Below are 22,274 nucleotides of genomic sequence, written 5' to 3' on the forward strand. Positions count from 1 at the left end.
CCCTCAAAAGCTCACCAGTATCTGGAGTCTTTCACGCAGAGCCAAACTTCCCATCCATCATGGCCACTTCTGATGTCCTCATTGTTCAAACCAATACTAACTAGTTCCTTAAACTAAGGTCTCCTACTGCTCCCAAGTTATCTGTGAAAAAGGGGTATCTTTGCAAAAGCTAAAATCCAATGAAACCCACTACCCTAGTGTATTCTTCAGCAAGTCAATAGTTGTGCTCCTGCTACTTAAAAGTTGATGGGAAACAGGTTTTCCTACTAATTGGCAGAAATTTCTTCGTTTTAGTCAATATGGCCAATGTTGTCTTCTACTCCTTGGTGATTCTCAAAAGTCTTTCATCTGTTCTTTTTCACTCCAGATCACCTAGCATAATCTCTTTAATGGCACAGTGTAGAAAAGTGAAATAAAAAATGGAAGTATTATTCAGGCTAATTATCAGAATTGTAAGGTATTCAGAGGCACAGGAAACAACAAGGACCAAACTTCTTGCATGAAATGGAGGAAGGAAAAAATATAAGGAGAGAAAAATAGTAAAATGTTAATAAATGATGTTATTACACAGAACTAGTGAAAACAAAGAAAAATCCGAAAGTAGAAACTTAACAATTGGGCAATTGCAATGCATCTTTACTGCCTGGTCCAGAGATGCAATTAACATGTAAGAGTTCTAAAAGAGCATCATCATATAATATATACTTTTTCAACAAATCTTGGCTTTGGAGAAATAAGAGCATTATACTTAATGAATTGCCAAGACAATATATGCATGATTTAAGTAAGGAAATTATATGATATATTAGAAGTTGGGAGGTGCTGTCAAGAAACATGATACATAGAAAGTGGATAGGCTTCCCAGGTTGGGCAGGTTTACAGTATTAAACAGGTTTACCAAGGAAGGCCTTCCTGACAAGGGGCCTTTTAAGAAGAGATGTGCAGGATGTAGGTCAACAAGCCATGAGGACATTTGGGAGTAGAAATCTCCAGAGAGAAGAAATATCCGTTATAAATGTTCTGAGGCAAGTGCATAGAAGGAGATGGGTTCAAAGAAGTAATTCTTATAGGACCTTATAGTTTCATGCTAAGAGAAAGAAGTCAATGGGGAATTGTGAGGAGAAAGATATGACCTGACTTATATTTTGACATGGTCATTCTGGCTGCCCTGTTGAGAATAGAGTGTAGGTGGAAGAGTGGATATAGAGAGGACAGTTAGGAGGCTCATGCAAGAGCACACCTGAAAGGATAGTAGCTCTGTTATGGGTGTAGGGGTAGAGCTAATCAGAATGATTGGATTTGGGATACATTTTGAGGATAGCACCAAAAAGATTTACTGACAACTGAGATGATGAGGGGAGTAAAAGGCTGAGTTGAAAGTTTTGGTCTGAGAAAGTGGAAGAATAGTGACACCATTAACTGATGCTGGAGATAGGGAGGAGCATATTTGACGTGGGGGAAGATTATGAGTCCAATTTTGAACACGTTAAATTTGCAGCGGCCATTGAATATTTAAGTGGATATTTTAAGTGGAGAGTGGAAATACAGTTATGGAGTTTGAAAAAGGGGCCTGGATTCAAGACATACATTTCTAGTGCAGGGATATTATTTTAAAGCCACTGACTGAATAAAATGAACTTAATGAAATCACCAATGAGAAAATATAGTTAAAGAAGAGAAAAAATCCAAGGATGAGACCAGTAGTTCTCCAGTTAAAATATTAGGAAAATCAGGCCGGGCGCAGTGGCTCACGCCTGTAATCGCAGCACTTTGGGAGGCCAAGGCGAGTGGATCATGAGGTCAGGAGATCAAGACCATCCTGGCTAACATGGTGAAACCCCGTCTCTACTAAAATACAAAAAAATTAACGGGGCACGATGACGCGCCTGTAGTCCCAGCTACTCGAGAGGCTGAGGCAGGAGAATCGCTTGAACCCAGGAGGCGGAGGTTGCAGTGAGCTGAGATCGCAGCACTACACTCCAGCCTGGGTGACAGAGTAAGACTCTGTCTAAAAACAAACAAACAAACAAACAAACAAACAAACAAACAAAAAAAGATATTAGGGCAATCAGCAAAAGAGACTGCCAAGAAGTATTTAGGATGGTAGAAGAAAATCAGAAATGCATGAAGAAAATGTTTCAATAAACAGAGTCATCTATTATACCCATTGCTACTGAGGGTTAAAGATATATAAGGACTGGGAATTGGATACTGAATTTAGCAATGAGAAGGACCTTGACAAAACTTGTTTTCATTCAGTGGTAAGAGACAAAGCCAGACTGGATTCCATTTAGGAAAAATGAGGAGAGTATTTGGACTATGAATATAGACAATTCCTTGGGTGAATTTTGCTATAAAGAGAAGGAGAGAAATAGGAAAGCAACTGGAGATGGAAGTAGGGCCGAGAGAGGTTTTATGTGTCTGTGTGGGGGGAGTGGAGTCAGGATGTTCTTTCTCTGATGGGAAAGATCCAGCAGAGAGAGGAAATCTGAGGATATGTGAGAGATAGGAGAGAACTGTTAAGAAATACAACCGAGTAGGGGAGAGAGGATGAATTCTAGTGCGCAGGTGGAGAGGTTGCCCTTTGTAGGGTTTATCTGTTCATTGTACTAGCAGTGAAGGCAAAATACATAGACACAGATGCTGGTGGGTGGGTTGATGTCATCTGGTTGTCCTATTTTCTTAGTGAAAGTGGAAGCAAGGCCAAAGCGGAAAATGATGGTGCGGAAGGAGGCAACAGAGTGTTAGAGAAGAGAGAGGAAGTAGTGTGCTAGGATTACACTGACTGCTCCAAGGATTTATTACCATGACTCTTGCATGAGTTGAAGAAGATTTCTTATGTGAATGATCCCATTTGATAAAATAAAAGTTATATATCTAATAAAATAAGGGTTGCACGTGCCATAACTTAACTTTCACAGGAAAATTATTTTCATTTCTTCTTATAAGAAGAACACAGGGGTGCACATGTGTTTTCCTGGATATAAATACTGGCTGTTGTGCCCTTAGACAAGACAGGGAAGGTGTAAAGTTTGCAGTTAACCTGGTGTACTTTGGGGCAGATGGCCTCTTCCACCTCCTGTGGGCCTCATGTCATGTACTCCAGGCAGCTGTTTGCTCTGCCTATTTTGGCCAGTGACCTGCTGTTATCTGCTTTTACTCTTCTATAATTTGTTGAAAATGCTTATTAAGTGGCAACTACCATCTTCTAATTTTATTTGATGTTGTAGAGTAATCTTTCTTTGTTTTCCAATGTATTTACTTCAGTGGATTCTGAAGGTACAGAAAGCAAATATGAATGTGTTAGCTTATTCTTCTTGAACTCAAGAATGAAATTATTTTTGTGACTTATAAACTATAATTTTGAAATAAATATTATATAAATGTAGATGAGACAACAGTGTTGTAGCAGAGAAGGCCAATCTGTAGTTTTGAAACTGAAATGAAAGAAGAGCAAAGGTAGCAGTTTATGGAAAAACAAATCTAGAGTATGCGGCTTGAATATGTCTCAAGTTTTTTTTTTTTTAAAGCACTATTTAGGATGGTAGAAGAAAATCAGAAATGCATGAAGAAAATGTTTCAATAAACAGAGTCATCTATTATACCCATTGCTACTGAGGGTTAAAGATATATAAAGACTGGGAATTGGATACTGAATTTAGCAATGAGAAGGACCTTGACAAAACTTGTTTTCATTCAGTGGTAAGAGACAAAGCCAGACTGGATTCCATTTAGGAAAAATGAGGAGAGCATTTTGTCTATAATCACAGACAAAATGATTAAGGTATGCATACAGCTTTACATTTTTAATTCATTGTTTCTTTTTCTATTTGGACAGTCAGTATGGAAATCTTTAGTAGAGAAGATACTGGCAACGTTACAGAACATAATGTCCTTTGGGACATGAACTTCACTCAGCCTTTCATTATGATGATGCTAATCTACTTTGGTTATTTACATCACCCACTTTGCATTATAAAACAGTAATTTAGTGGTTACAATATTCTTATTTTTATTGATGATAAAGAGAAAGCCTTGCAAGTGACAGCTTTTTGGTGTAATAACTTGCATAGGCTCTGTAATTGATGAGTCCCTTATGAGAAGGGTCTGTTTTCACAGCATTCATTATACACATCATCAAGTTTGCACAACTAACACCAGGATGATGTACAGATCAGCATGTACATATTATTCTGCCCATGTCCCTGCCTATGAAGCAGGAAACCAAATTTGTGGTTGCAGCTCTTTTACCCAATAACTCTCTGACCTTCCAGAAATTACTTAAAGTGTCTGAGCCTCAGGATTTTGGTATGAAATATTAGGATAACAGTACCAGCTCTGCCTGTTTTACAGAGTAGATGACTGGCTAAAGTACTTTAACAGACATGGGAAACTCATATTTGCTATTGCTATCCTCACATCCCCCCTGTAGGATTTAGATGGTATTTAGTTTCCTCTGTGTCTTTCCCTTCCTCCCGTCTTCTTGCATTTATAGATATTTTTGCATGGTAACAACCTGAACAGTCTACACCAACTAATTCATCCTGAGATCCTGCCCTCTGAGTTTGGAGGAATGCTGCCTCCTTATGACATGGGGACATGGGCAAGAACACTGCTAGACCATGAATATGACGATGACAGCGAGTACAATGTAGACTCCTACAGCATGCCTGTGAAGGAAGTAGAGAAGGAACTCTCCCCAAAGTCCATGAAGAGGTATGCTGGAGGTAGACTGGGGAGTGGGCTGGGCCGGGGCAGGGAGAGGCATCCTGAGTCAAACTCAAAGCTTTCTATTTTTCTGTATGCATTTTTCTGGTGGGATTTTAAAACTCTTTATGCCCTATGATTGTATGTCTAAGAGTTTTGAGTCAAAGATAAAGTCATTTTCTTATAGTGAGAACATTTAAAATTTATTCTCTTAGCGGTTTTCAAATATACAGTACATTATTATCATATATTTGAAAACTGTAGTAACCCTGATGTATGATAGATCTCCCAAACTTATTCTTCCTGTCTAATTGAAACTTTGTACTTTTTGATGAATATCTCCCCATCCACCCCCCCTAAACCGTCCTGCCTCATCCCAGTGCTTGGTAACCACCATTCTACTATCTATTTCTATGAGTTCGACTTTTTTAGATTCCACATATAAGTGAAATCATGCAGTATTTTTCCATCATATTGTATTCCATAACTATATGCAATTATCTGTCAATTAAGGAAAAGATAAAGTAATTTGAGGTAACCTCAACTTAGTGTTGTTCCAAATTCACAGACAGTCTAGCAGGGCCCTTGGAAGTCACCAAATCTGGTGGTTTTCAAATTGTATCCTGAGAAACCAAAGGTTTTGAGGGGGTGCCTTAGGCCAAGTAGGTGGAGTAGAGAGAGTGCCCATTTCCACTGTTGTGGGAGCAACTCTCCTATAAGCAATTTATTGGATTTCTGTGTAAGATTTCTTTTGAAGAAAGCAACCACACACACCAGTTCAAACACTGTGTTCAAAGTTTCTGGTCCTTTTTCAATATCTCTGCCAAGTCTTTGTCTAAAGATCTAAACATTACTGGTACAAAACATTATATTTCACTTCAGTTTTAATCTTTATAGAGTTCATTGTTGAGTCAGAGTCCAAATACCTGCTTTGACTCTCACAGCACTTTTATGCCTTTTATCTTTCAATCAATAGTCTGGGGAGTTGTCAGACATTGCACAAATGCATACCTGGCTCTGAGTTTGCATTCTGTCACAAACAAGTAGATGTGTAATTCTCAGACTTCCCAGGCAACCACAGCTCAGGGTCCATTTGGATAACAGTAACAAATATTACTTCTCCGGTTCATTTCACATTCACAGAAATATGGGCACCGTAGCCCCTGCAAGTCTCGCCTCACCTAGCTCAGGGAGGATACAAGGACAATGAACGGGTCATGCCAATGTCTGGCATCCTTCTCTGATGAAAGCCTTAAGGCCCTTTGCCCATAGCTCTGACTCATGGAGTAATGTGCCTGTTCTTTAAGGACGGTCTTCTTTTTTTTTTTTTTTTTTTGAGATGAGTCTAGTTCTGTCTCCCAGGCTAGAGTGCAATGGCGCAATCATGATTCACTGCAACCTCCACCTTCCTAGTTCAAGGGATTCTCCTGCCTCAGCCTCCGGAGTAGCTGGGATTACAGGCTCCCAACACTGCACCCAGCTAATTTTTGTACTTTTAGTGGGACAGGGTTTCACCATCTTGTCCAGGCTAGTGTCAAACTCCTGACCTCATGATCCACCTGCCTCGGCCTCCAAAATACTGGGATTACAGGAGTGAGCCATTGCGCCTGGCCAGGATGGTCTCTTTTATGCTGCTGCCTCTGTTGTGATTGTTGTTAGTATGTGTGTGCATTGATTTCCTCTCTCCAGGCTGCTGCACAGCTCCTTGGAGAGAACGGAAAGGCCAGAAATTTTCCCTGCTCTAATTTTCCACTAGTTAGCAAGCTTATATTTAAACCAACTTTAGGCTTCTTAACTCCCTTCTTTTAGAACAGAACTTCTCAAGATCTCTGCTCTCCTAAGGGGTTCATGGATGGGCTCTCAAAGGATTCTGTTAAGTGCTAAAAGTTGTATGCAAAATTTTGTGTGAGTAAGTATGAATGTACTATATGTATATGTCATGCATTTATTTTCTGGGGAGAAGTCATATATTTCATCAAATTATTTGAAAGTTTTTAAAAACAAAAGTGGTTAAAAGCAACTATCCCTAAAATAGTTTTCTTCTAATAAAATAATCCTAATGATAACAGTTGTTATAATCTATCATTTACTAGGTACTTTTCATGAAGTAGGTGTCTTTTTTTTACATTAATTTATAAATCCTCACAACAACCGTGTTAAACAGATACTGCATCCTCAACGTTAGGTAGTCTATATATAGTCGAGCAGGGCTCCATTGCATGAGATGTGGAGTCCTTCGCACCACTGACATAAAGCCTGCCTACCCTTCGTGGCACAGAGGCCCTTTCTCAGAACTGAACTACATAAGGATTTGGAGGCAGCTGTGATCTGTGTCCACTAGTGTTCTTCTTTGTCAGCTAATGAGGCCCTTTTTCTTCAGCCATTCTGCCTGAGGCATGATTCCTCATGTGGCCCATCACGTGAGCACATTTTTCTCTGTATCTTCTACACATCACCTGCACTCTGCTCAGCTGCACCCACCCCCTACAAATTATTTAACTGTTCTTGTTGATTCCAGCCTTACCTGCTCCCCTACTCCCAATTTATTATCCACATGGCAATCCAAAAATCTTTTTAAAATATGAATCAGACCATGTCACATCTTGGCTTTATTTTTATTTTTATTTTTGTTTTTTTGAGGCAGGTTCTCTTTGTGTTGCCCAGGCTGGAGCACAGTGGCGTGATCATGGCTCACTGTAGCCTCCAACTCCCTGGGCTCAAGCAATGCTACCACCTCAGCTCCACAAGTAACTGGGACTACAAGTGCCTGTCACCATGCCTAGTTAATTTTTATTTTTATTTTTTTGTAGAGACCAGGTCTCACTATGTTGCCCAGACTGGTCTCAAACTCCTGGCCTCAAGCGATCCACCTGCCTCAGCCTCTCAAAGCACTGGGATTACAGGTGTGAGCCACCAGGCAGGCCTTGGCTTTATATTTTTAGTGACTGCTATTTATACAATGAATACAATCACCTCCTTATCATGGCTTACAAGGTGCCACCTGATCTGACCCTGCCTCCCTCTCTCCTCCAGGTGTATCCTGTCTGCTTCCTCTTCCCCTGCTTTTCAGACACACTAGTCTTCTCTTTTTGCCCTTGTCACCGCCACCTGGAATGTTCTTTTCCTTCATCTTCAAATGGGTGGTCCCAATCAAAGGTCAGCTCCTCAAAAGAGTCTTTTGATCTTTGTCACCCACCTGGTCTTAGTCAGTTCTGTTTCCTCTTCATTCTGGTCACTCCCTGTCCATCACCCTTCTTTATTTTATTCTCTTCATAACACTTTTAGCCTTTGAAATTGCTGATTTTGTTTAATTTTATATCTGCACCCCACCCCAAAGTAAGCTTCAAGGAGACCATATTGTCTATGTTTACCCTATTCTCTGAATCCCCAGTGCCTGGAGAAGGTCCTGGAAAAACAGAGGGTGCTCAGGAAATACCAGTTGAATGCATGGAGGAGGGCTCTGCTGCCCATCAGTGGCCCCCTTTAAGTGCAGTATTCATAACTGAATAGGGAACATCTAACCTGGTATTGGCACTTGCATTTAAGTTGCAGAGTTCTCGCTTTGCAGGATAGACCTCACTGGCTTCTTTGGGTTGCTGTTGTTGTCACTGTTGCTATTGTTCAAGCAGCCAAAACTGACTGATATGGGGGTTCCTAAAACTGGAAAGTCTCTTTACTTACCAATCCATATCCTCCTATTGTTTAGGTTTGTCCTCCAATCACATTATTTTAATTGATTAAGGCCCATCTTGTTAGATATAGCCTAGTCTATCCACCTTTTGTATCCTGATTCTTTTCTCCAATTAAATAGACCATTTTCTCCCCTACACACTTTGCTTGTAGCCCATTAGTGGCCCCAATCCTGAGTTTCCTGCTGGTGTCATGGGCTGATTAGAGTTTTAGGCATTGTTTGGTGTATGTTTGGTATCATATGAAACATTTATGATTCTATGGAAAACTCCTGAAAAATGAGATTAAGAAAGGTGTTGCACTTGATTCTCACGTTCTCTATGTCAGGGAATGGCAGTTCGCCATCCAGGACAAGAGAAGATTGCTCCTATGTTCCACACTGATTGCCCTTGGCCCTTTTCTTTTTGTAGTTTTATATCTTTAGATTAAGAGGGAGAAAATAATTCCATCACTAAAGAGTTGTGGATAATTCTTCTTTTGGGTAAATGTAGCTAGACATGCAAAAAGATGACTTGTCTTTTTGTATTAATTTCTGGAGGAGAAGCATAGTCATGTGTAAATATACAAAGTTCACTAGACTAAGTATTTTAGAACTGGAGAGTGTCTTTTACCTTATGCCGCCAATGCCTATGATAGTGCCTGGCACATAACAGTAGTGAGTAACCATACCTATTTCATGATACGCACTTCTGATTATTGAATATTGAATATATTATTATTGAATAAGGTTAAGCATTTATTATTGCTTTGTGCCAAACCCTGTTCCAATGCTCTATGTATGTTGATTCATTTGCTTCTTGAAGCAAGTAATAAAGTAGTAGTATCCCCATTTTATTGATAGAGAGACTGAGAAACAGGAAAGGTAAGTGACTTCCACATGTTGCATAACTACAAAGTAGCAATGCTAATATCTGTACATAGGCAATAGTATTCCATGAGCCATTTCCTTAACCATATGCCAGAATTTGTGCCGGGGTTTATGGATGCATTGTTGCATCTGATACTCATTATAACTTTATGATGTGGGTATTATTTTTCCTATCTTAAACAATAAAGAACAAAATCTTAGGAAGTTTAATCTTCCCATGATCACACAGCTAGTAAACTGCTGTTATTAGCAACTGGAGTTATGATCTACTTCTGTCCGAAATCTAGTTTCTTAAACACTATGTATTGTAGATGCATGAGAAATGAGTATTGGATATCTAAATCTAAATTACTAGTTTTCAAGAAAGAAAGAAAAGTTATTCATTGTGAAAACAATAGAAGCTGCATAGAAACCCCTGAGATGGGCTGGGCACAGTGGCCCATGCCTGTAATCCCAGCACTTTGGGAGGCCAAAGCGGGTGGATCACTTGAGGTCAGGAGTTTGAGACCAGCCTGGTCAACATGGTGAAACCTCATTTCTACTAAACATAAAAAAAATTAGCCAGGCATGGTGGTGCACGCTTGTAATCCTGGCTACTTGGGGGAGGTGGGAGCATCAGTTGAACCCGGGAGGCGGAGGTTGCGGTGAGCTGAGATGGCGCCACTGCACTCCAGCCTGGGTGACACAGTGAGTCTTTGCCTCAAACAAAACTAAACCAAAACAAAGAAAAAAAAAACCCAGAAACCTCTGAGATGTATGAGTTAATGATAGCTCCCTCTGCTGTGGCTAGAATAAATCAATTCATTAATACTTCTGATCTTGCACGAATAATCCTGTTCTGTCATAAAAGAGAGTAAAAAAAATTGGACTAAAATAACTATACACTTGGGACAACTAAATACCAAAAAGAAAAAGAATTAATCACAAATTGTTTCTGACTCACTTTTGTTCTGTGACTGAGGCATTGTTTCACATATGGAATCAGCATTCATCATCCAACAATCCTCATATCTGTAGTGCATGCTAAAAGCAAACTAGAAACTTAATCCCAGCTTGAATAATACACTGTAATTTAGAATATTTTGTTAAAAATGTCATATTCTCTAATATTGTTTTCAAAAACAGTCATGAAACACACAGACTTAGAATGTGTATATGTGAGCATGTCTGTATAACGTGTAATAGAATATTATGGCAAATGCTTAACTATTGTGCCTTGTGCAGTCTGAAGAGCTTTGGTATGTACTTATGGAATATTATTAGGATATACCTCAATATTTATATAATATATTTGATTTTATGAAAAATTTAAAATTTATTTTCTATAAAGAAAACAGAATTGCTTTCTCTATTATCCTCATTACTCTTCATTTTGAGTGCTTAATATTGAAGTTCTTTCAATTTGGAAATTATTTACTGGCTAGAAGTCAAGACATGAAGAACTTACTCTTTTCCAAGCCCTATGATGCACGTTGTATTCACAATAAGGAAAGAAACTGATAAAGTCCCTGCTTATGGAACTTGCAGTCTAGTGCATATCAGTTGTCAGGTTAATACTTTAGCACAGGACATTAAATGAGCCTCTTTCTCTTTGAACATGAATTCATCTGAGAGCCAATTTGCTTAGTTGGGTCTTACCTAAAAACAAAGTTAGAAGTCTAATTACTTAGTCTTTTGTGCAATTGTCTCCTTTGTTAAAAAGTATTTTATTCATGTACTTTAAATAAAGATGATTATGTATTATTGCATTTAAAAGTGACACAAAACCTCTATTCTCTCTATTCTTTCTCCTTATTGTCCTTTTCCTCATCCTATTCTTATATTCGTATCTTATCCTATTATTATCTTATATCCTCATCTATTCTCTCTTATGCTCACACACACAACTTTAGCAAGTCTTTTTTCCCATGATAGGCATCTAACGCCTATTTAATATTGAGATAAAATAGTGTAAATGACACTTAGGAAACAAAATCTCTCAATTTTTTAATGCTTTCACCTTCATTTTCATTCCCTCTTTAGGAAATAATTTAAGTTTATTTAAATTTAATCAGTTTATCAGTTAATCCTGTGATTATTTTTTCTTTGATAATTAGTTCCGTTGCTGTTCTTTTTCATTTGCATGTGCAGTTGTGTTTTAGCTTATAGTCTTTTCAGAAGTTAATGAGGTCTGCTAAGAGGCATATTGCCACAGCAAAAGCCAATTGGCTGGAATGCAGCAGCAGGGGAAGAATTCATTACCAAGGAGAATTCTAAAAGGGCAGCTGCTTACTAAATGCTACAGCTATTAAGATGGCAGCTTCCTGCCATGACAGAGCATGTTTCATTGATTTTCCTCTTTCCCACTCTCATATTGTTTCCTAATGACAAATTGAGACAGAAGCCCCACCTGCTATCAAAGGCATGTATAAGTGGGTTTTCAAATTATGTGCTTTCCTAATCATAAAGTGTTGCTGCCTAAACAAGAGGGGGTTTTACTTTTTAAAAATCTATAACTGTTCCATGAAGTTTTCAAGATGAAGGTTGATTTTATTTGGATGTTCTACTAGGACATTTAACAGAAACATACAAATTTTGATCTTTTTGTTGATACAATCATTAAAGTTAAAAAATGACGGTCAAAAAAAGGTGCATTCTTGTTGCATTTTTTTCATATGTTTTTAAAAAACTGGAATTAAGCCTCCTGTTATTTCTATTTAGTTTATCATAATAATCATTTCACTGTAATTTTTTTTCCATTTGGAGATGTTTTATTGGAAAACATCTATCCTACACTAGAAATTTGTGATATCTCAAAGAAAAGAATCTTCCCTAACTGTGAAGAGCTCTTAAGCCTGGTATTGTCTGTTTAGAATCATTGGCGGCTCACTATTCTATTTAGAGGCCAGAGGGGATTTTTTCCTCACTCCAGTGCAAAACATCACCAGCAGTGGTTTTTCTCTAAATGTGCAACATCCACAATTCATAAATTTCTTGATATAGAGGAAGGGAATTCACATTCCTGGGAGAAGTAATGACAAAAAGAGGAGAGAATGTCATCTGCACAATTACCTGGTAATAACTCACTGACGTTGGCTTTATCCTTTCCAGATCTCAATCAGTAGTGGATCCTACAGTACTAAAACGCATGGATAAAAATGAGGAAGAAAACATGCAACCATTGCTTTCTCTGGACTAATAACTTCTCTACATCCCCTTCATGGATTAGAAACGGAAAGTATTGGTTTTCAGCAACAGGGACAACACTGTAGAGGAATTACCAGCTGGAAACCGACTTATTCATGTTAATGTAGCATAATATATAACAAGGCATCGGGCTTTCCTTGGCCTGAACCATGGGGGCCCTGGGCTGGATTTTTAAAATGTCAATAATTTATTCTGTAAGTGCCAAGTTCTTTGTAAACATAATGTAATCTTCATGTCAAGTTTGTAAATTTCAGTAGTAACTCAGTTTGGAAAAAGTTGGCTCAAAAGTCCATGCCAGTGATATGAACTATAACAAAAAGCAGAAAAGACACAGTCAAAGCTAATTAAATGTAGCCCTCTTTCCTATGAAGCCATATTTCAGCTCTCATAGTGATTGTTTCATTGTTTTTCTCTGAAACTCTGTCAGTATTCAAACATACTCTTAACGGGCACACACAACTAAATGATTCCAGGAAATTTTATGATTAATGTATTTCCTGTTTAGTGATTTTCATTTCAGAGAAATGTGTCTTAGTAACTATCGTTGGCCTTGCATTTTGGAGGCAAGGAATGGCAGATGAGCTGGTAAACTGAACACTTGAACTCTTCTATGTTGTTTAATTCTCGGAATCTTGTGAAAAGATGTGTTTCCTCAATTAAGACGTAGAAATGTAAAAAAGAGTGGATTCTTTTTAAATTGCTGTCTTCACAATGTGCCCTTTATTCAAGACCCCATTATATTTCTTCCTAATGTACTCTAAGTACATTTCCCCTCCAAAACTCTTTGACTAAGAGAATGAGAACTCATGTGAACAGTGTTTTGACAGCTAATTTTGAACATAAAATTTTCCACTTACAGATGAGGGGCTAATTTCTAATTGTGCACTGGTTAAAAAGTATATATATATATACATTCACACATATATATTTTTACTGAGCTCTAATAAATCCTTAATGTGACAGGCTTATAAAATAAATCATAGATATTCAATGATCTTATAGATAATTACATGAGATAACTCTGGAAAACTACTTCCACTGAAGTTAATGAAAATGAGAAATAGTGAGACTGACTTTCAGTGTTCCTATTTAAAGGAATTCCAAGTTAATTTATAATGCAATCTTAAATATGTGCCATCTTATTTGAACTATATTTTTCCTTCAAAGAAGCAATAGGTCTCAACATAGTGTAGGTAGCATCAGGTGACAGAAAGCCAATTTTATTTTCAAATTTAAGTTAATTATCTTCGTGATCCTATTTATCCACAATTTCTTTCAGAAAAGACTGAAAAAACACATTATATTCAGGAGATATAATGAAATTATTGGAAGGCATCTACGACAACATGTAATCATTTATACGTGGATTTAGAAATTTGCATATTTAACATTTTATTTCATAAAATTTATACAATTACAGCAAATCTTAATTTTTTAATTTTAAATTTCAATGTGAAAAAATGATTTTTATCACCCATAATAAATTTTGAGATTGAGAGTTTACCATTAAAGTATTCTTTTGGAAGAAAAATATCTCAGAAACTCTTGGAAACCAACAAAAATAAAGGCATGTGTCAGCCTTCACATTTTTTGGCCAAAAGCTCCCAAAATTTGTTATAATTCTGCAGCCAAAAATTGTAAAAGCAAGCTGAATACACCAATGTACAGTGTATCAATGGACTGCCTCGTGTGTGTAAAAATACATTAATTAACACAAATGAAAGATACCTTAATAATGCCAACCTCCAGTCAAGTGCAGAAGAATAATGACTGTCAGGCACTCTGTTCTCCTTGTGACTTTTACAGAGATTGGAATGCACTGGGGACAACATGTCTCAGCAGTTCTTACCTTTATAAGAATTCTAACCATTGATATTCTTACATTCTTGCCTACCTGACATACATTTTGTAGCCATGGGCTTTTTAGACTATATAAATCTTAGGCAGTATAATCCATTGGAATAAAATAGAAACATTGTTAAGTGCAGAGGGCAGTCAACTTTTCATTCTCATGAGTTTCTCTTGATGTGTACCATTTATTGCCAGTTTTCAGAATTCTGCCAGTTTCAGATGTCAACCAGCATTGGCAGCTTCTTTCCCCTATCGTAAAGTTAGTGTCATATATAAAAATAACTAGAAAGGCATATTTTATATGTATGCCTATCTAATTATAAGTATCATTCACACTGTCTCCCAGACCCACATTTGGAAAGTTTGCATTGCATTACTGCTCATCTTTAGATGAGCAATTGAGAGTTGGCTAGATTGTGTAAAATATTTTAAAATGAATGAACAAATTACAATGATGATGCCTTTTGAAATTACCATATCTAGTTCACTCTGTGAATAAACTCATTTTCTAGTAATGTTTGTGAACCTTAGTCAAGGGATATTCATTCAACTTTATAAATTTACCCCTCAGCACCAGCTATCTAGCACTGTTTAGGAATTTTTCCCTTCATGATATTCTGTGTCACATCCTATGTCTATGTATAACCTATACACTATAGTTGTATGCCTATAAGCACTCCTATACTCTTGTATTTTAATTGCAATAGTATACCTCCACTCTCTCTCTTTCTCTCTCATACACACACACACACACACACACACTCTTACACACACACTAACACACTAGACTGTTTGCCCTAATGAATTTTCCTCTGTACTTCGAGAGTTATTTTAGTTGTCTTGTCACTTGAAATTTGTGGGCTTCAAAGAATTTTCGCATTTGACTTGGAATGGTCCAGTAGTCCATTTACTTCTTTCACCCTGCCTGTTCCATCTTCTATTTCTGATATTTTTTCTTTCTTCCAGTTATTTCAGGGGCAGGTGATTCCAAAGCTGGTTTAAAAATAAATAACTTCTCATGTTGTCAGTGATGTTTGCCTGCATTTTTGACTACTATTTAAGAAGGAAGAGATTATCATGAAAATATACTCTAAGAAATATGAAGAAGTGCCTCTTTGAAAATGGAATAAAGCAACGATACTGGCATATGGATTTCATTTGTACTCTCTTCCAAAAAGTAAATACGTAAATCTATATTATATAGGTGAAATATAGATATCACTTGAAGAAGGATATTTAAGGCCTTTATTTGAGCATACTCATACAGTATTAAGTCTCTGTTGTGTAAGTTAAATACAGTAACTTTAGTACATGTTAATGATAAACGTGGCACTAGGCTAAAACGATATACAAGTATTAAACAGAGTTTTGCAAGCAAGTTTTTGAAGTGGGCATGCATGAATTCTTTCATTTCAGTAATGGTTTGCGTAAGTGTAGACAGAGATATTTCCTAAGTTTTTTCATATAGAATACTTATTTACTTTATAGTACCAAAAATTCATACATTCATAAGCAGGAAAGCCAAAAATTCATACATTAATACTTAGCTTTTTTAATACTGTTAACTAGGTCATATTGTTAAACACGTGAAGCGTCTGTAATATTCCTGAGGGAACAGAAGTCCCTCTATTGCATCAAGAAATTGGAGAGTTGTTTTAGACATTGGGGAATATGTTTATGACTCTTCACATAAAGAAACCTTCAGAGCCATGGAGTATGTCTTCAGGGACAGGGATCATTTGCTTCTACAATGTAAAGGTTAATGGACATGTCTGTGGTCCTTTAAAGAAGTTACATTAAGAAAGCTTGCTGAGAGGCTGTACACTCTTCTGTTGTTTTATTTAAAGGTCTGCCTTGTGTGGTTGGTGAATAATATCTCAGCTTCTTTTTTGTGTATATTTATTAATGATTACATGAAAAGTTGCCATCAGCCATGAGGACACTTCAAAAAATTTTCAACACACAAAATAAAATGAGCTGAGCTCTAGCATGATATTTGAACTTTCAGATATGGTATATGTACATTTTTTACAACAATAAGCTCATAGGCATATATTCCATTTTAGATCTGCTATATAAATACATAGCCTGAAACATAGTAATGCATTCGAAATTTGTGAGGTCACTGATCATACAAGAAGAGGCAGATTATAAACCAATATATTGGAACAAAAGAAGATTGGTTAAATATGCAAGGTGTGTAATTATCTTCTGTAATGAAAAGGATTTGTTTTCTTGTTTTTGGTCTTTGGTTTTAGTTGAAAAAAATAGCTTCCCATATGCTACTGGAACTATTTGACATTATTTACTACATGAAAAAGGGCAAATAAGTAAAAATATAAAAGAAGCTTGGCTTTGTAACATTATTATATTATGATCTCAATGGCTTAGAGAATATAATCTTTTTTAAGAATTAAAGATTTTATTTTATAAATATTTGGAGGTTAACATCGGACATGAAAATAGTGCTGTGGATTCTATTATGTACTAACTATGGGAATGAATTCCCCGGTACCATAGGAAAAAATATAAAATAACAACTTTGTGGATTGAAACACTCAAATTAGCCTTTTTTTCAAGGAAGCAGGTGTACAAATGATGCTATTGAAATAAAAAAATGTAGAAATCACTTAATTATAGGAGTTAAATATAATCAATGCACTCATGGTAAATAGTGGAAATTGTTAAAATTTCGAAGAGTTTTGTCATTATTTGACTTAGATTTAAGTCTCAGTGCAAATATGTCTGTCCTTGATATAGGTGCATTTGTTCTGTAAGACTTATTTTACCTGGTGAACGAGATGGACTTAGGTGAAAATAAATTTTAACCACAGTTTTAAGGGTCACCCAATCCTCAACTACTTTAAAAAATTGCAATGAATTTTAATTCATTTACTTTTAACAGAGATACAAAGCACTGTCTTGTTTCTAATCCAGTTTTTCAATTTTTCAGATTTTATATTTGCTTAAACAATAAATAAAACTCAGAAAACCAAATAGTTTTTGTTTTCAAAGCTATCCAGGAAAAATAAAAGATGTCTAACAGGAAATCATACAAGTCCTTGAAGCATACTGAGTATATTATTTGCTATTTTACTCAAATGTTATTAATTTTTACTACTACATACTACTTATTTAGTACTACACGGTATTTACTATTTGGCCTTTTGAAGGAGTTATAAATTCCAAAACACTATAATATAATTTTTGGACAAGTATACATTTCTGTTTGAAAGAAATGTATGCTTTTATTTTGTATATTTTATATTTTAAATGTATACATTGATTTGCACATTGTTAATGTTAAATTTGGTAGTCCTGGATCTGCTGCATCTATAAAATGGAGATTTCTTTAAAAAATCGTCTAAAAATTAGCAATATTATTATTTTGAGAGAAATTGTGCTTAGCTATTTAAGTTAAGATTCCTCAAGTTTGTGATATTTGTATGTGTGGGGATCAAAGAGGAAAATATATAGTAATTTGTTTCATCAAAATGACATATTCAATATTCTATAACTTCTAGTCAAACTTTCAAATGAAAGTTGAAAGAAGTAAACTAATGTTTTAATTACATATAGCAAAGGAATGATCAGTAAATAAAATAACTAGGGTTTTCACATTTGCAATACAATGACTGGATTAGGCAAGAGATTAAATTTAGAAATTTGAATTACAGAAAAGCATTGGTTTAAATAAATCCTCAAAAAAGTAATCCCAGGTCAAAATATGATGTGAAATTAAAAAAAAATTCAGCCTGATTTGAGAAAGAATGCTTACTCAATAAATATATATTTGTGTCTTCTGTGAGTTTCCCTCATTTATCCTATCTGTGGATGAAAAGTCATCTAATAAGGTATAAGAGACTCAATTACATTTACCTAGAACCATCTACAAGTAGACTTCATGAATTTCTTTGGCTCAAACTCAGAGGATTTCCTTTACACAAGATTCTTGAGGTTATCAAGAATCGTTATTGCTGCTCCCTCCTAAAGGCAGGCCAGGAGAAGCCACATTTACAGCAGTAGTATCCTCAGTGGGAATGAACCAGAAAACAAAGAAAAAGCCAGAGATATTGTCTCCACTCTCGTTACAAAAAAGTGCGTTCCTTCTTCAGGAGGATCGAGTAGAAAATATTTTTAATTATAAGCAGAAAGCTATTTCAAAATGTCAGGGGTTTCTAACATCAACAGTTAAATACTTGACAAGTAAAGAGGCCATGGGGAAGTGATGGTCAAATCTCTGTTGTGAAGCAAGTTTCCACACAGAAACATCGTCAAAAACACGTACCTCTGAGCATCACTTCTTTCTCTAAAAATAAAAATAAATATGCTGTTTTCCTCCCTTTTTTCTAATTGGCATCATAAAAGTATAAGAAGCCACAAATGCATTGTTGCCACTTAAGAAAAAAATCCTGTATTATACATATATGAGCATAATTCACTTAGTTGCATATGATTGAAATATTTGCATGCTGGTTTATAAATTATTACCTAGAAGTTTTACGAAATATAATTATAAAGTTTTAGTGCTAGAAAAATTGTTGTTTTTTGTGTCTTGTATTCATAGGGAAGACTGGTAATATCCCTTACTCCTCATTCATATAGCTAACAATTTTAATTGGATGGCTAATGGATATGGCGGATTTAACATTTACAAAACCAAACTACTTTCACTCTGACCCTGCTTCCCCTTTAGCCTTGTCATCTCACTATGTGTCGAGCCCAATCTTCCAGTTTCTAGGAATAAAAATTTTGGAGTCATCCTCTCTTTCCTTCCTCTTTTTCTTTCAAAACTACATCCCATCAGCTAGCGCATGCTGTTGGGTCTTCAAAATATATCCACACTCTAACCACTTCTCCAATCTTCTTCATCACTGTATTGGACCAAGTCTTCAACATTGTCCATCTGGAATATTTTAATAATCTAAAAACTAGTCTCCTTGCTTCCAGAGTCAGTTTTCAACACATTAGCAAGAGTGAGTCTCTTAAAATGTAACTCAGACCATTTTGTTCTCAAAACCCTCTGAAAGAGTAAAAGCCGATGTCTTTATATCGGTGTATGAGAAGTCTTGATATGAAGGCAGTAAGCACCAGTACAGCAACATACCATGGTTTTCGATTGGGCTGGCATTTTTGCTGGTACTATGCAAAAATAGTTGTTAAATACTTTAATTTCTTGCTTCTGAAGTTCTCTACCCCGTTCTTGCCTTTTCTTAGATCATCTCTTAAGAATCTCTCCTTTATTTACTGCTGCCAAAGTGTCATCTTTGCTGTTCCAGGAACTTGCTAAGCATGCCTCTACCTCGGGACTTTCACATTTCTGTTCCCTTTGCCTCTAATTTCAGATATCCACGTGGTTTATTCCCTCATCTTCTTCAGGTATTTGCTTAAATGTCATCTTCTTTGTGAGGACTCTCTTTCCCAATTTTAGATGAAACAGCCCTGTGGTTCTTCATATTCTCCTTTCCTGCTGTATTTCCTCTCCATAGCATTCATCACCTGATACACCATACAGATTATTTATTTACTTTGCATTTTCCCCCAATAGCAATGTGAACTCTACAAGGGCAGGAATTTTTGTCTGTTTACTACTCCATTACTGGTGCCTTGTACAGTTCCTGGAACTTAACAAATCCAAAAGGATTTCATGAGGATCCTAATTTGTTTCAGTAAGTTATGTAACAGTCAATAGTATGAATTGAAAGAGTTTCTTGTTGTCTTAATTTAAAAAATTTTGTTATTTATCTTTAAAGGGGAAATTTTACCCTCTCATGATGATAGAATCATGAATCAAAAATGATATCCTCTTCTCCCCAATTGTGGTCTCTATCCCTGAGCCTAAGTTTTACATTAGTGTTTCAGTTTTGTCTTTAGAAGTTACTCAACGATTACTGGACCCTATATCTATCCACACGGCTTACTCTTGGAGAGACTACAAGATAGCTCAGGGGAAAAGTCATTTTGAGATTAAAACTATATGGAATTGTTCTTTATGGATTATCATAGTTAATTTCAATTTTTAAAAATATGCAGGAAGTTAAAAGACTATAATTCCAGTATTGGAAGCCAGTTTAAGAGAATATGACTACGCAGTTACTTTTAATGGAAAGGCGAAGAAGAGGAAGAAAAAGGAAAGACATTGTGTTCATACCTTCTCTGCAACAATTATAAAATGAATGAGGAAGTATTTTGGTGTTTCTAAGGTCTTTCCATGATCTTGAAATCTATATATTATAGTCATTTAGTCTGTGAACCATTTTAACAATTGGGTTTCATGTTACATATCTTTAAATTTTTATGTTGAAAATTTATAGCTGTGACACAAGATGATAGAAATTGCTCATGCTCACATATATTCCAACTGGCTTTTCAGCTTGCTCCCTTCTCTTTTAATTTCAGCTATCATTTTTAGAGCCTTACAGTCACAATTGTTCTTAACTATCCCAAATTTTTATTTCCTATTTGGACTGACTTCTCCATAATTTTAGTAACTAAATGACCTAGATATTGGTTCTTGGTGTGATAGGTTTCTGATTTGTATCCTTTGCAGTTTAACTTTTAATCCTTGCCAAACATATGTTATTCCTTTTCTTCAGCTACATTGTTGTGCCTTTCCCAACACTGTAATAATTTAAGCCTCCTGTTTTATAATCTTCTATCAGAACCTATATTAAGAAGACACTGAATTTAAAGAATCAGCAGGTGGGCCGGGCGCGGTGGCTCACGCCTGTAATCCCAGCACTTTGGGAGGCCGAGGCGGGCGGATCACGAGGTCAGGAGATCGAGACCATCCTGGCTAACACGGTGAAACCCCGTCTCTACTAAAAATACAAAAAATTAGCCGGGCGTGGTAGTGGGCGCCTGTAGTCCCAGCTACTCGGGAGGCTGAGGCAGGAGAATGGCGTGAACCCGGGAGGTGGAGCTTGCAGTGAGCCGAGATCGCGCCACTGCACTCCAGCCTGGGCGACAAAGCAAGACTCCGTCTCAAAAAAAAAAAAAAAAAAAAAAAAAAAAGAATCAGCAGGTGATGTTGAAGAAGAAATATAACCTGAAGAATAAGAATAGATGTTTGAAACTGTTTCAGAAGTTAACCAGTCTTTTAGCGGCTTTGTAATGGGTAGGGGTTTTATTCCTCTTTGTGTGCTATGCAGGACATTGTTAACCAATATAGCTTATGTTTCTTGTCAGTTACACAAGGGTAGGTAATCAGGGTTAACAGTTCGGAAAACATTCTCTAGAGAAGAGACTAATGATTCTTGCTCACAAACAAGGCAGAATTTCCTTATGTTTCTTAATATTTGATCCTTGATAGTCTGTACAGTGGAAACCATTTCCCTCTGTGACATCCTTTTTTGCCAACCTATATGAATGTGTTTAGCGTCACTTCAGATATAGAGTTCAAGCTCAAGTATACACAGCACATGAAAGATCCTATAGTTCATGTTCTCTTAGGTTGAATTTTCTTTTCATAATTTTTTATGATTGAATTCTAAGGGTACGTTCCTTGGTAAATTGTGTTAATTATGTCCACTTTATAATGAATTTAACAATTTTACAAAGCAGATCATTGTTTATTATATTCTGAAAACCATTATATTAATATTTTATTTCTTTTTTTGCAGAGAAACTATTGTCTTTTTTGATTTCTGAGGATGAATGAAGTACTGTTAAATAAAATGTCACTAAATGAAACTTCAGATTCAGAAATGCGTGTGTGTGTATATGCCCTTTCAGTTTTTTATCATTAACTAAATTTCTGTAAATTTAGAAAACATCATATCAAATAGCTATGAAGAAATTTGTCATATAGAGACATGAATTTGGTGCTAGCATTTGGACACATAAAATGCTTTAAAAACCGACTTTAAACATATATGGCTATGTTGTTATATTTTGAATTTATTGTTGATTTGATCAAGTATATTTGATACATTGGTATTATCTCCAAGTCATTAGAAAGAACTTCCTGACT

At 36.2% G+C, this 22,274-nt stretch overlaps 1 protein-coding gene across 1 annotated transcript in view; it reads left to right on the plus strand.

Moving 5' to 3' along the window:
- Positions 1-21,994, plus strand: part of CLVS2 (clavesin 2) — a 77,237-nt gene extending 55,243 nt beyond the window's left edge. The window contains exons 5-6 of the mRNA XM_019030243.4: positions 4,496-4,716; positions 12,356-21,994. Of these exons, the coding sequence (XP_018885788.1) occupies positions 4,496-4,716; positions 12,356-12,443 (309 nt within the window). The 3' untranslated portion in view covers positions 12,444-21,994. The remainder of the gene's footprint in view (positions 1-4,495; positions 4,717-12,355) is intronic.
- Positions 21,995-22,274: the final 280 nt, after the last annotated feature.

Source organism: Gorilla gorilla, chromosome 5 (assembly GCF_029281585.2).
Source record: "Gorilla gorilla gorilla isolate KB3781 chromosome 5, NHGRI_mGorGor1-v2.1_pri, whole genome shotgun sequence".
Classification (NCBI taxonomy): Eukaryota; Metazoa; Chordata; class Mammalia; order Primates; family Hominidae; genus Gorilla; species Gorilla gorilla.